The sequence below is a fragment of the Heteronotia binoei genome, chromosome 21 (assembly GCF_032191835.1).
Source record: "Heteronotia binoei isolate CCM8104 ecotype False Entrance Well chromosome 21, APGP_CSIRO_Hbin_v1, whole genome shotgun sequence".
In the NCBI taxonomy this organism is placed as follows: domain Eukaryota; kingdom Metazoa; phylum Chordata; class Lepidosauria; order Squamata; family Gekkonidae; genus Heteronotia; species Heteronotia binoei.
Window position 1 is genome coordinate 35,285,978 of NC_083243.1, and position 12,715 is coordinate 35,298,692.

General features: G+C 44.9%; 1 protein-coding gene across 2 annotated transcripts in view; it reads right to left on the bottom strand.

Annotated features, from left to right (window-relative positions):
* Positions 1–1,188: 1,188 nt before the first annotated feature.
* The window catches only part of TUNAR (TCL1 upstream neural differentiation-associated RNA), an 82,384-nt gene continuing 70,857 nt past the window's right edge, over positions 1,189–12,715 (bottom strand). For both annotated transcript variants that reach the window (XM_060261892.1, XM_060261891.1), the window contains one exon: positions 1,189–2,060. In XM_060261892.1, the coding sequence (XP_060117875.1) occupies positions 1,875–2,021 (147 nt within the window). In that variant the 5' untranslated portion in view covers positions 2,022–2,060 and the 3' untranslated portion in view covers positions 1,189–1,874. The remainder of the gene's footprint in view (positions 2,061–12,715) is intronic.

The window sequence follows — 12,715 nt, forward strand, 5'->3', positions numbered from 1 at the left end:
GGAAAGTCCTTCCGTTAGAGCTATCCAAATACCTGAAAAAGAATTCTGTGGGGGTTAGAACGAGCCCTTGTGAATTTAGGGGAGGAATACATAGTCAAGAAAATGGATAACATAAGAAGTTTTCAACACACCAATCAGATTTAAGGGCTTTGATCCAGTTCTAGGTGCTTCTAGGAATGGTTCCCTAGGTTCCCTGAGGATTCGCAAGGGAGTTCCTGCTACAAAAATAACTCTGTCTTGCCCAGTTTGAAGGAGGGGAGGGCAGAGGGAGCTTCCCTGACCTCCTGAGGCCATTCCACAAGTGGGGCCACACCAGGGAGGGAAAGCACATGTGGAGAAGCCACTGAGAGGATCCCATGTATTGAGCAGAGGTCCATCAGTGGCTATTAGCCACAGGGTCCTGATGGAATTTTCTGTCTGGGGCAGTGATGCTCTGTATTCTTGGTGCTTGAGGAAGGGCAACAGTGGGAGGGCTTCTAGTGTCCTGGCCCCACTGGTGGACCTCCTGATTGCACCTGGGTTCCTTTGGCTACTGTGTGACACAGAGTGTTGGACTGGATGGGCCATGGGCCTGATCCAACATGGCTTCCCTTATGTTCTTATGTTATTCATATGGTGCCCCAGAGTTTCAAATCATTAACCATAGTCAACTGCAGTTTTTTGTATGTAACACTCTGAGGAGACTGAGCATATGTGGTGGGTATTGTGGTAGTCAACCCTGCTCATATCTTGCCCAGAAATCCTGCCAGTGTGGTGTAGTGGTTAAGAGCAGTGGACTCTAATCTAGAGAACTGGGGTTTGATTCTCCACTCCTTCCTGTGAGGCGTACTGGGTGATTTTGGACCACTCTCTCAGTCCCACCTGCCACACAAGGTATCTACTGTGGGGAGAGGAAAGGAAGGAGACTGTGAGATGTTTTGAGACTTCTTGGGAAAGTGGAGTATATAATCAACTCTTTTTCTGTTAATATCCTATCATAGGCAATACTTTCCAATTGGCATTCCAACAGCAAGTTACTGAGCAAGTTACCATGTTACTTTGCAACTTGGTGCCTGAAAACAAAGTGACCATTAGATCACTGAAGGATATCTTCTGTTTTAAAAAGGCTGAGAAATTGGGGTGAGATGGGGGAGGCTCTTCCATGGAGGAAATCCAGGTTAAACAAATGACTTGAGTGTCTCTGTAATGTTTGTTTCATGCTAAAAAATATAGCACATTTATTAAAAATAGATATTTATAAACCTTGGTATGAAGAGACAGATATCAGGCGGACGAGAGAGAAAAGAAACATGTCACAGACTTCGCCAAAGGTTTCATCTTTTGCTTTCTCAGGCAGCTCAACAAAATGGTAGTTTCCCCCCACCCACGCCACTGCATTATATGTCCCTCATTTTCATTATTTCTTTTATGTAAAAAAGCTTGTTAGCTTCAATGTAAATGAAAAGAGAAGATGATGTGATCTAAAAGACACAAAAAGACAGCTACTTAGCTATCTGTGGAACATATCTGGGCATGACTATGCTATACATTGGAAACTGTTTACAAGAATGTTCCATCTTCCTTTGGCTGTATCAAAATGTCCGGTCTGTAGTGGGTTCCTCCAGAGCTGATACTTACATATTTGCAGTTCTTTCTTGAGAACAAATTAAAACAGAAAGGGCAGAGCAGGCAGGCAGGGGAGAGTTCTGCTGATAACCATGTGAAAAAAGTCTTGTTAGATTAATTGTGCTTCAACCTCCAGCCCCCTGCGGGCAACGGTTTTATGGCATCTTAATACACAAAAACGTCTGTTCTCGTTAAACCACGTGTCAATAACGCACCACAGTTTGCTGTCACCTTGTGTCAGCTGTCTGGAATGGCTTGGCATCTGTGGTTCACAACGTTGTGTAAATGTACACAAAAATGATCACAATGAGGTTAAGGATTGTCCCGATGATTCCCAGCATTGCCAGGATGGTTTCTTCCTTGCTTTCCTTTTCTTGGTTGGCTTTTTCTTCTTCATTTCCACTGGTGATTACCATCTTGGTAGCCAGTTTCTTTACCCTTCTCCTCAGGCTAACCTAGTAGAAAAAGAGAACAGAGAAAATAGGGAGCATCAAACACTGATTTTGCTACCTCTAAAGGCCTGTTGGCTTATAATATTGAACACAGTAGGGTTGCCAACTTCATGGCGATTGGAGATCTCAAGGTGACAGAGATCAGTTCTGCAGGAGAAAATAGCTGCTTTGAAAGGTATGGCAGGGGTGTCAAACGTGTGATCCAGAGGCCGGATCAGGCCTCCAGAGGGCTCCTATCAGGCTGGCGAGCAACTCACTGTCATCTGCTTCCTTCTCTCTCTCTAACTTCCTTTTGCATCACAGCTTGCTTTGCCAGGCTTGCTCAATTGCGCAGAAGCTACAGAGTAAAGCCTCTTATTTTCTCCATTGGCTGACCAGTATATGACGCAACTTATGTACAAAAGCTTGCAATGCCCAGCCATTTCATGTTTTCCCATGGGACTTAGGCTCAAAGCATTGACCATGAGATTTCTGTAATGAATGAGTTTGACACCCCTGCTCTATGGCATTATACTCCACTCCTTTCCCCAAACCCTGTCCTTTCTTAGGCTCCACTCCCAAAATCTCCAGGTATTTCACAATCTGGAGCTGGCAACCCCAGAACACAGTAATGCAGTCCATAGGATTGCCAAGGCTCAGACTCTGCTGGTTTGGGGGGGAATGCTCAGGATGCTCTGCCAGCCATCAGTCTTGATGGCTTCTTTTGAGACTCCTGTGGATTTAGTACATAATTAATTGACATGTCATTTCACAGTGTGTGGACTCTTATCTGGGAGAACCGGGTTTGATTCCCCACTCCTCCACTTGCAGCTGCTGGAATGGCCTTGGGTCAGCCATAGCTATCGCAGGAATTGTCCTTGAAAGGGCAGCTGCTGTGAGAGTCCTCTCAGCCCCACCCATCTTACAGGGTGTTTGATGTGGGGGGAGATGATATAGGAGATTGTAAGCCGCTCTGAGTCTCTGATTCAGAGAGATGGGTGGGGTATAAATCTGCAATTCTTCTTCATTTTTTTGTACGAAGGGAGACTCACTGGACTTGCTGGAGAAGACCCTGATGCTGGGAAAGACAGAAGGCAGAAGAAGAAGGAGATGGCAAAAGATGAGATGGCTGGACAGCATTACTGATGTAACTGACACAATTTTGAGCAGACTTCGGAGGATGGTAGAAGACAGGAGGGCCTGGCATGACTTTGTCCATGAGGTCACAAAGAGTTGGATTCGACTGTGCGATTGAACAACAAAAAACTTTTCAAGGGACATAACTATGACTGCTCACATTTACAAATAATACATAGCACAACTGCTTGTGGCAGGTGGAAATCAATTGTTATTGGCCTCCCCCCTTTCATTCCATCCCAGTGTTATAGGACCTGGACCTGAACAATAGGCCATGTTTTTGAGGCAGAATTTGCCATTTTAGTCTCTGCTGTTACTCTGTAATTTTAGATTTTATATATTTTAATTGGTTTTAACTGTTGATTGTCTCTTATGATGTAATCCACCCGGAGCCTGTTCTGCAGGAAGGGTGGACTAAAAACAAACAAATAAATAAATATTGTCATGTGTAGGGTTGCCAGCTCTGGGTTGGGAAATACCTGGAGATTTTGGGCATGAAGCCTGGGTTCAGTGGGATTTGGGGAGGGGAGGGACCTCAGCAGGGTACAGTACCACAGAGACCATTCTCCAAGCAGCCATTTTCTCCAGGGAAATTGATCGTGGTCATCAGTTGTAATAGCAGAAGATCTCCAGGCCCCACCTGGAGATTAGCCAAAAATATAAAAGCAACCTTGAAGAATGTAAACAGGACCTGTTTTTTACAAAAAATATTTATAGGGAACCTGGGCAGTATAATAAAAAGTAGAGACATCACTCTGCCAATAAAAGTCTGTATAGTCAAAGCGATGGTATTCCCAGTGGTAATGTATGGCTGTGAGAGCTGGACCATAAAGAAGGCCAAGCTGGCTATAAAGAATAGATGCTTTTGAGCTGTGGTGCTGGAGAAGACTCTTGAGAGTCCCTTGGACTGCAAGAAGATCAAATCAGTCAGTCCTAAGGGAAATCAACCCAGACTGTTCCCTGGAAGGTCAGATGCTGAAGCTCAAATACTTTGGCCACCAAATGAGAAGAGAACACTCTCTGGAGAAGACCCTGATGCTAGGAAATACAAAAGGCAAAAGAAGAAGGGGACAGCAAAAGATGAGATGGCTGGACAGTGTTACTGATGTAACTAATATGAATTTGAGCAGACTTCAGAGGATGGTGGAAGACGAGGGCCTGGTGTGACTTTGTCCATGGGGTCGCAAAGAGTCGGACTCGACTGTGCGATTGAACAACAACAAAGTGTAAACTACATGCAAACTACAAAGTGCATTATTACATTAAAAGACATACAAAATACAGGTGGGAAATAAACCCTGCTGAAATGCAATCTTAAAAGGACTGAGCTGATAAACAATCCTCTTAGGCTGAATGAACAAGAAGAAGCAATCTCTGTAACAGCTGAAACCTTGAGCATGAAGACATCAAGGTTTGCAGTACATGACAGGTCTGTTTCGAATCCATATCTTTATCAAGCTGTTAGTCTTCATAAGGCTTGTGGGACTTTTCACTAGTTTCTAGCATTGCCAGGTCTTACCTGGCTGCAGCAGGGGAAGCCTCTCTTTTGCATGCAGCATGATGATAGCACATGAAAGTGACATCATCATGCCTGGCATTTTGGGCATCAATGGAGGTTTCAGGGGTGGGGATCCCCCAGCTGGCCAGCTCTGTGCTGGCAGGTTGGAGGCCCCCAAGCCAGGGGAAACCCTGCCCCAGTGGAAGGCTGGGAACCCTACTAGTTTCCAAGAGTTCACAAATGCATGGTGACAAGTGTCCTGCAGTGACTAGGGACTATCTGTGACTATGCCCCTACTTCATGATATCACCAGGACCTATCTCACATGCCTTAGAATTTGGGGACATAGCAAACTAAATCCAATCAGATATTCAACTTATGTTTAGGAAGTCTCCATTACAAAGTTTGAAATAGGCTTGCCAATCCCTAGGTCCCAGTGGAGGATCTTCTAGACTGGCAGGCTCTTTCCCTGCCCCAGTAGCCTCCATGTGCCTTCAAACCTTAGAAAGCTTAAGAAGATGCTTGGGAACAATTCACTTTTAGAAATGTGTGTGTGCCTTTAAATCTTGAGCCAGGCTGAATGGGGGCACGATGAGCCTGCAGAACAACATGCCTGTTGAAAGAGAGGGAAGGAGCCCAGAACCTCTGTTTGTTTTCCAGTACCTTAAAAAGCCATTTGCACACTAACAGTAACCTCTGGTTTCCCTGTGTAAGTCTGACGAACTGGGTTGAGTACAGAGCAGTCAACAACTTCCATGGTGAGTAAATTGCTGCAGTGAGACCACAAACTGTGTGCTTCCAAACTGTGTTTATTTTGGCTGCTGTGTGCCTCTGTATGTGTGAGAGAGAGAAAGAGTGGAAGTGCAGCCAGCTGCTGGGGGATGAGGAAATGATGACTGTATTCAGGGCAACTGCACTGCTGTATTTTTATTTATTTTAGGGAATGGGAAAGTCTCCTGGCTCTACCCCCAAAGTCCCCAGGTATTTTCTGAGTTAGACTTGGCAACCCTAGTTTGAAGATAGTTTTACTTTGGATTTGGCATCAGAAGGCTCCCACCCCAGGCCTTCTCTGGCCTCCACTGCCTAGGCCAAGCAGATACTACCTTCTATAGGCCCTCTCCAAGCACCAAAATGGGAGGGACAGTGGCTCAGTGGTAGAGCATCTGCTTGGTAAGCAGAAGGTCCCAGGTTCAATCCCCCCGCATCTCCAACTAAAAGGGTCCAGGCAAATAGGTGTGAAAAACCTTAGCTTGAGACCCTGGAGAGCCGCTGCCAGTCTGAGAAGACAATACTGACTTTGATGGACCAAGGGTCTGATTCAGTAGAAGGCAGCTTCATATGTTCATATGTACAATGTTTCATTTCAGGAGCTGCCAATATTGGCAAACCTAATTTCTGTTAAAATAGTAGGAAAACAACTGCCCCAGATCAGGATGTTCTTGGTCCTCACTAGAAAGGAAACAACAATGATTTTCTTATACATAATGCAGAATAAAACCAAGATGGAATCATTACTTTCTTTGCTTTTTATTTGCTCTTCTTCATATAAGGTATAAAAGGATTTGCAGTGCTGACAGCTGGAAAATTTCAGTTTATTTAGTAACGAGTTCTTCTGGACACAATAAAATGATGGTGTTGAGGTCTGAAAAGCAAAGAATGTCCAGGTTCTCCCAGGAGAGATTCATAAATCACCTGGTTCTGCCCTCCTCAGCCATAGTCTTGGAGCTAGTGTGGTGCAGTGGTTAGAGTTACAGGTGTGCATTCAACATAAACTGAAATGGAAAAAAACCCCAAAATACCTAAGCTAGTTGTTGATTGGGGCTTAATTTCTGCTATCCAAAATGGCTAAGTCCCCCAAATATTCAGGATTTTCAGGACTACTGGATAGCTGAACGTAAAGGGCATTTAAAGGAATTGTGGTTCCTTTAAATGTTTTCTCCAAGCTGTGTGACTCTGAGGCGAGCTCACCTAGAAGGTGTTTAAAGGGCTTGCAGTGAACTTGCCACTTGGAGGTATTTAAAATGTCTATGAACACTTTAAACACCTTCAGAGTTCACTCAGTGCAGAGTCGTGTGGCTTGGAGAAGGCATTTAAAGGGACTGTGATCCCTCTAAATGCCTTTTCCCCCTTCATTAAAAGCAATGGCGGATGGGAGCACCTACTTTGGGGGCCCATAGATTTGGACCCCCTGATCCAATCTTTTTGAAAGCTGGGGAGGTAAGGAGAGGGACCAGTACCTATGCTGTAAATCTGGTAGCCTTAAAAAACAGCCCCCCACCCCTGAACCCTAGATACCCCTGGATGTATTCTCTATCATACTCTATGGGGACTATAATAGGGTTTCCCAAATAGCATCCATGCATATTGAATGAAGCTTATTTGTCAGTACAGAATTTGCATCAGTGGGGCACTTTCCCCATGGACCAGAGTCCCAAACTGACTTTGGCCTGTGCATGGCAAGAAATTAAATTCCCAGAAGGGAACTGCCAGCACATGTCTGTCATAAGCCCTCATAGGAGCTGCAATGACTTTGCAACGTATGAATCAGTCCTCAGAGGCACACTGCCTTAGAGCACGGAGGCTGCATTTAACCATCATGGTCTGATAGACCTAAGGATGGATAACTGTATGGGGAGTTAAGACGAACCAGCCTAAATGCACTAAAATTCTGCAAATGCTAATGGGCCTTTCTATGGAAACATCTGTTCTTATTGCGGACCAAGGTAGGAAATCTTTTCATCCTACAGTGCAGCTAGGATATTCTAGACTCTGGACTCAATGATCTTATAACGTCTCTTTAGTCATGTATACAGTAAATGCAAAGCCACAGCTTGCTTCTGGGCCCCCACAGTTATGCTTGTCAGCCACAGCCCCAGACTTTGCCCCAAGACCCGTGCAATGGGCATTTATCCTTTGCTTGTCCTTCTGAGAAGAGGCGCCAGGGGAGGCATCTTTGGTTTCATCTACAGGACAGAGACCATTCACAGTTAGCTCGTTTGAAATCCTCTGCATTTGAGCATGCTGGTTAACCTCAACGGCAGGGCTGCATGCTTTAGAAAATGATAAATAACAGGAGAGAAAATAACAATCTTCCATTCTTTTGTCTCACTCCTAAGGCTCCTATGGAGTGCTGAAATCCCCCAGAATCTTCTCTTTCCTACTTTGTAATTTGATCACTGCTGGAGCCTCTTTTCTTTGGGAGATAAGAGAGATGCTATGCTCAAGGGGGGGGGGCATAACGAGAACTCATGCTCCCCGTTGTCCCCTTTTCTTCCCTGGGATCTCTTCCGTTTGCTAATCAAAGCAAGTTTCTGTTGTGTATCTCTCATCAGCAGAGGGCTATCCTCTGAAAATTAAAGTCCTCTTATCTCTTCATGTGTCATCACAATTAATAGCCTGGAGACAGAAAACACACATTTCAGAAACATTTGCCTGGCTGATTGTACCCGATTGTGAAATAAGAATACAGAACTGGTACAAGTAGCTGATAGTCAAGGTAGACAGAACAGAGGTGGTCACGATCCTCACAGGTCCTTATTTCTGCCCAATTCGAGTCAAGGAGAAGTTACCCTTGGCTTACACTATCAGAAGATGTGACCTTTTTTTTAAAAAAAAAATACATCCTTATAGAACAGATCCCAGTAGGCAGCCGTGTTGGTCTGAAGCAATAGAACAAAGCAGTAGACAAATGCACCTTTAAGACCAACTAAGTTTTATTCAGAATGTAAGCTTTTGTATGCTGCTTAAGAGCATACGAAAGCTTACATTCTGAATAAAACTTAGTTGGTCTTAAAGGTGCACTTGTCTACTGCTTTATCCTTATAGAACAGTTTGCCTTGTTTTGCAAAGCATCAGATATTGCTTGCTAGCAACATGTTGAGCTGGATCCAAGCACTGTGTCAAACAAGCTCTTTTCTGTGATGTGCTAATTAATTTCCTTTCGGCACCAGTGGAGCTGTAAGAGCTGAGGGCATTCGTCTCTCTACGGGACATGCTCTTCTTGTGCTAGCGTTGACAACTTCCAGGTGGAACCTGGAGATCTCTTAGAATTACTACAACGATCAGTTCCTCCTGTAGAAAATGGCGGCTTTGGAGGACGAACTCTGTGGCATTATATTCTGCTGCAGTCTCTCCCCTACCCAAATCTATATATACTTCCCAGCCTGAAGTTGACAACCCTATCTTGTGCATCTCTGTCAATTATCAAGCTTTAGCATGTATCCTTGGAAGTAAGCCTTTTTTATTCAATAGGAAAATGATTTTAGGATCACCACCTTAGAGGGTAATTCTAAACAGAGTTATATCATTCAAAGTCCATTGAGGTCAATGGGCTTAGAAGTGAGTTATTCTGTTGAGGACTGCACGGATAATCAGTGATTACTTACAGTGTAGACTTGCAGCATCTCAACAGTGTTCACAAGAGCTGCACCATCTTAGCCCATCCTACTAAAAAGCCAAAGTATTTCCTTCAAGATGCACTCCATCTATATATACAAGGGGTGCCCAAGAGGACTGTAGTATATGCATGTGGGTTTGTCTGTAGGCCATTGTCTTTCTTCACTAGGGTTGCCAGCTTTTGACCTGGGTACTGTAGCTGTGCCTTTAACAACAGGCTTACACATGACATGCATATCTATTCATGGTATGGAAATCTTATGATTTCTGCACATCAGGGCAAGGGATCTTCTTTTGGTCAGTAGGCAATGCTGGTCCTGATCTCTGGGTTAATGACCTGCTTTCCCAGATTCTCTTATATCTATAAGACTGCCAACTTTCCCTTAGCAGGGCTCCCAGTCCTTTCGATAGCTAATACATCTTTTCCCAGCAAGGAGAGACAGTGATGGCAAAATTTAGAGATTTTATAAAGAGGTGTGAAAAGGATGGTTTGCTGGTGAAGATTCTCTAGCTTGACTAAACTTTACATAAACTCTATAAATACTGAAACAACATAAGGGAATATTGGACCTTCCTGGTTTGGGTAGAAGAAGAAGATATTGGATTTATATCCCGCCCTCCACTCCAAATCTCAGAGTCTCAGAGCAATCACAATCTCCTTTACTCCCCCCCCCCCGCCCACAACAGACACCCTGTGAGGTGGGTGGGGCTGAGAGAGCTCTCCCAGCATCTGCCCTTTCAAGAACAACCTCTGTGAGAGCTATGGCTGACCCAAGGCCATTCCAGCAGGTGCAAGTGGAGCAGTGGGGAATCAAACCCGGTTCCCCCAGATAAGAGTCCACACACTTAACCACTACACCAAACTGGCTGTCATCATCATCATCACCATCATCTAGCATTGTGTGTAGAATAGCCAGAAGATCTTAAGATTGTCTGGCAGCCAGAATGTCTAACTATTTTAGTGTTAAGCCTCATTATGTGGTGTGCTAGACTTGTTTTTTAAGGCATGAGACATTTCAGAGGTGGTTTCCCATTGTCTGCCTCTGTTAACGCCCCTGGTATTCCTTGGAGGTCACCCATCCAAAGACCAGCCAAGACCGACCCTGCTTAGCTTCCGAGATCTGATGAGATTGGGCTAGCCTGGGCTACCCAGGTCAGGGCTCTTTGGGTACTTGTAGCCTAACAGGGAAAAATAGAGAAAGGAGTTCAGCATTAAGAGCTGATGCAACCTAGCAGCAAATGGAAGCCTCTGCTGCACACAGGCCCGTAGCCAGAACATTTTAGGTGAGGGGGGCCCAGGGAATAAAATTTTAGGTGGAGGGGCCCAGGGGCCCAAAATGATGTCACACACTTTAAAAAAAATAAATAAAAAAGGAGTGTGGAAGTGGCAAGAGCAGAAGGAGAGCAGGGGCCATGAAAGCAGCAACGGCGGCGAGTGTGGGGTTGGCAAGAAGAGGGCAGCAAGAGTAGTGGGGAGAGCAGGTGCAGCAAGAATAGGGCAGCAAGAGCAGTGGGGAGAATAGCAGTGGCAAGAATGGAGCAGGAAGAGTGTGGGGAGAGTAGTGGCAGGGAGAGCGGTGGGGAAGGAGGAGCCATACAGGTGGAAGGGGGGTTTGGGTGCGGCAGCCTGCCCCCCCCCCCCCCCGCTGTCTCCTGTAGCTACAGGCCTGGTTGCAGATGGCGCATTGGCTGGATGTGCAGGAAGTGGCCCTAAGCAAGCCACCCATTTTTAGTATGGGAATAATGATACACATCTACCTTAAAGGATTATTATAAAGGACTATGGAGATAACAGATGCAAAGTGACTTGAATGAAAAGAGCACTGAAGATGTGTTTAATATTAACTGGCCTGGAACAAGTGCAGGGAGCTGAAGTCAGTTTAGGCTGAAATGATAGGTTTGTATTATGCAGCGGGAAAGTACAAAACCAGAGGCTTTTGCAGCGGTAGGTAGCAGCTAGAAAGTGAAGGTATTTCTATATCGTTCTGCGCAGTTCTTAAAATGACCTCCTCCCCAGAGTTCATTTGGCGAGTAGGAACATTCCAGTCCAGATCCAGTGAACGGTGCTCTATGAACAATCGAAACCATAAAAGAGGGTTTTGTGCGGGAAGGATGTAATCCAATAAAATATAATGGGGTTAATTAAAGCTGGGCTGCAGAATGCCGCTGAAGGATAATATAAGGATGTAAAATTGGGCAAGGGAGACACATTGTGTCTTGGCATAAGGCTGTAAGCATGAAGCATCTTGCAGAACAGAGCTAAGGGTAAGAGGAGAAAGCTTTGTAGCCAGGAAGAAGGCTACAGGATACTGGAAGAAGTATGTTAGAACTTAAATGAACATTAAAGCATTTTCCCCTGGGTATGAAGTTCTCAAAGCTCATCACAGCAAATCTCTTTGAGTCAAGAAATTAACAGTTGTTCTGTTCGCGTGAAACAGCAATTCCACCTGTGTAGAATAGGGAATGTAGCATACAGGGCTTTTTTTGTAGCAGGATCTCCTTTGCCTATTAGGCCACACATCCCTGATGTAGCCAATCCTCCAAGAGCTTACAAGGCTCTTAATATAGGGTCTACTGTAAGCTCCAGGAGGATTGGCTACATCAGGGGTGTGTGGCCTAATAGGCAAAGGAGTTCCTGCTACAAAAAAAAGCCCTGGTGGTATATACTTTTACAGTCTTCAAGGCATCCTGATGGGATGTAACCCCTTATCCTCCAGCATGTGGCAGATATAAAGAGGGACACGTGACTAGGAATGAGTGAACATCTCCCATGTAATTTCTTATTCGAATCACGTCTATTCTTACCAAGAGTTTCCATTTTCTGCATTATGCTTGTGGTTTCCTAGGTTTGGTGGCACACGTGTGGTGCATGGTTTTTTTATACAGTTTATGTGGTCGTTATATGGACACTGTATGCCATCAATAAATATATGGAATTTACACATGTACTTAAGTGCTGTTGAGCTGCAACCAATTTATGGCGACCCCAGCAGCTGGCTTCCAAGGCAAGTGAGAAGCTAAGGTGCTTTGCCATTGCTCTCTTCTGCAGTGTCTTTCTTGGCAGATCCCCTTCCAAGTTCTAACTCTACTTAGCTTTGGTGGTTTCCCATCCAAGCAGTGACCCTGTTTAGCTTCCTGGATTGGATGGGATAGGGCTATACTGGAGTGGCCAAACTGTGGCTCAGAAGCCACATGTGGCTCTTTCACACATGTTGTGTGGCTCTCAAAGCCTCTACCACCACATCAGCCAGCTTGGAGAAGGCATTCATCTCTTTAAATCACTTCTCCAAGCTAAGCCAGCTGGCAGCTTGGAAAATGCATTTAAAGTTAAAGTTGTTTTCTTTCCACCTCTCCCTCCCTGTCTTGTGGCTCTCAAGCATCTGCCGTTCAGGTCTTGCGGCTATGACATTTTTTCTATGTGGCTCTGACATTAAGCAAATTTGGCCACCCAGTATTTACGTCCCAAAGAAATTTGTTTTCTATCAAACCAGGGACAGCACACCAGTTGTCTGCAGCTGCTTGAAAGATGAGTGATAACTCTTCTCCACTCTGTCCCCCCCCCCCCCAAAAAAAATCTTTCCGGTAGGCCACTATACAGGACTGCTGGGCTGCGTATGTCTTGGTGTGTTGCTAGGGTTACAATCCTTCA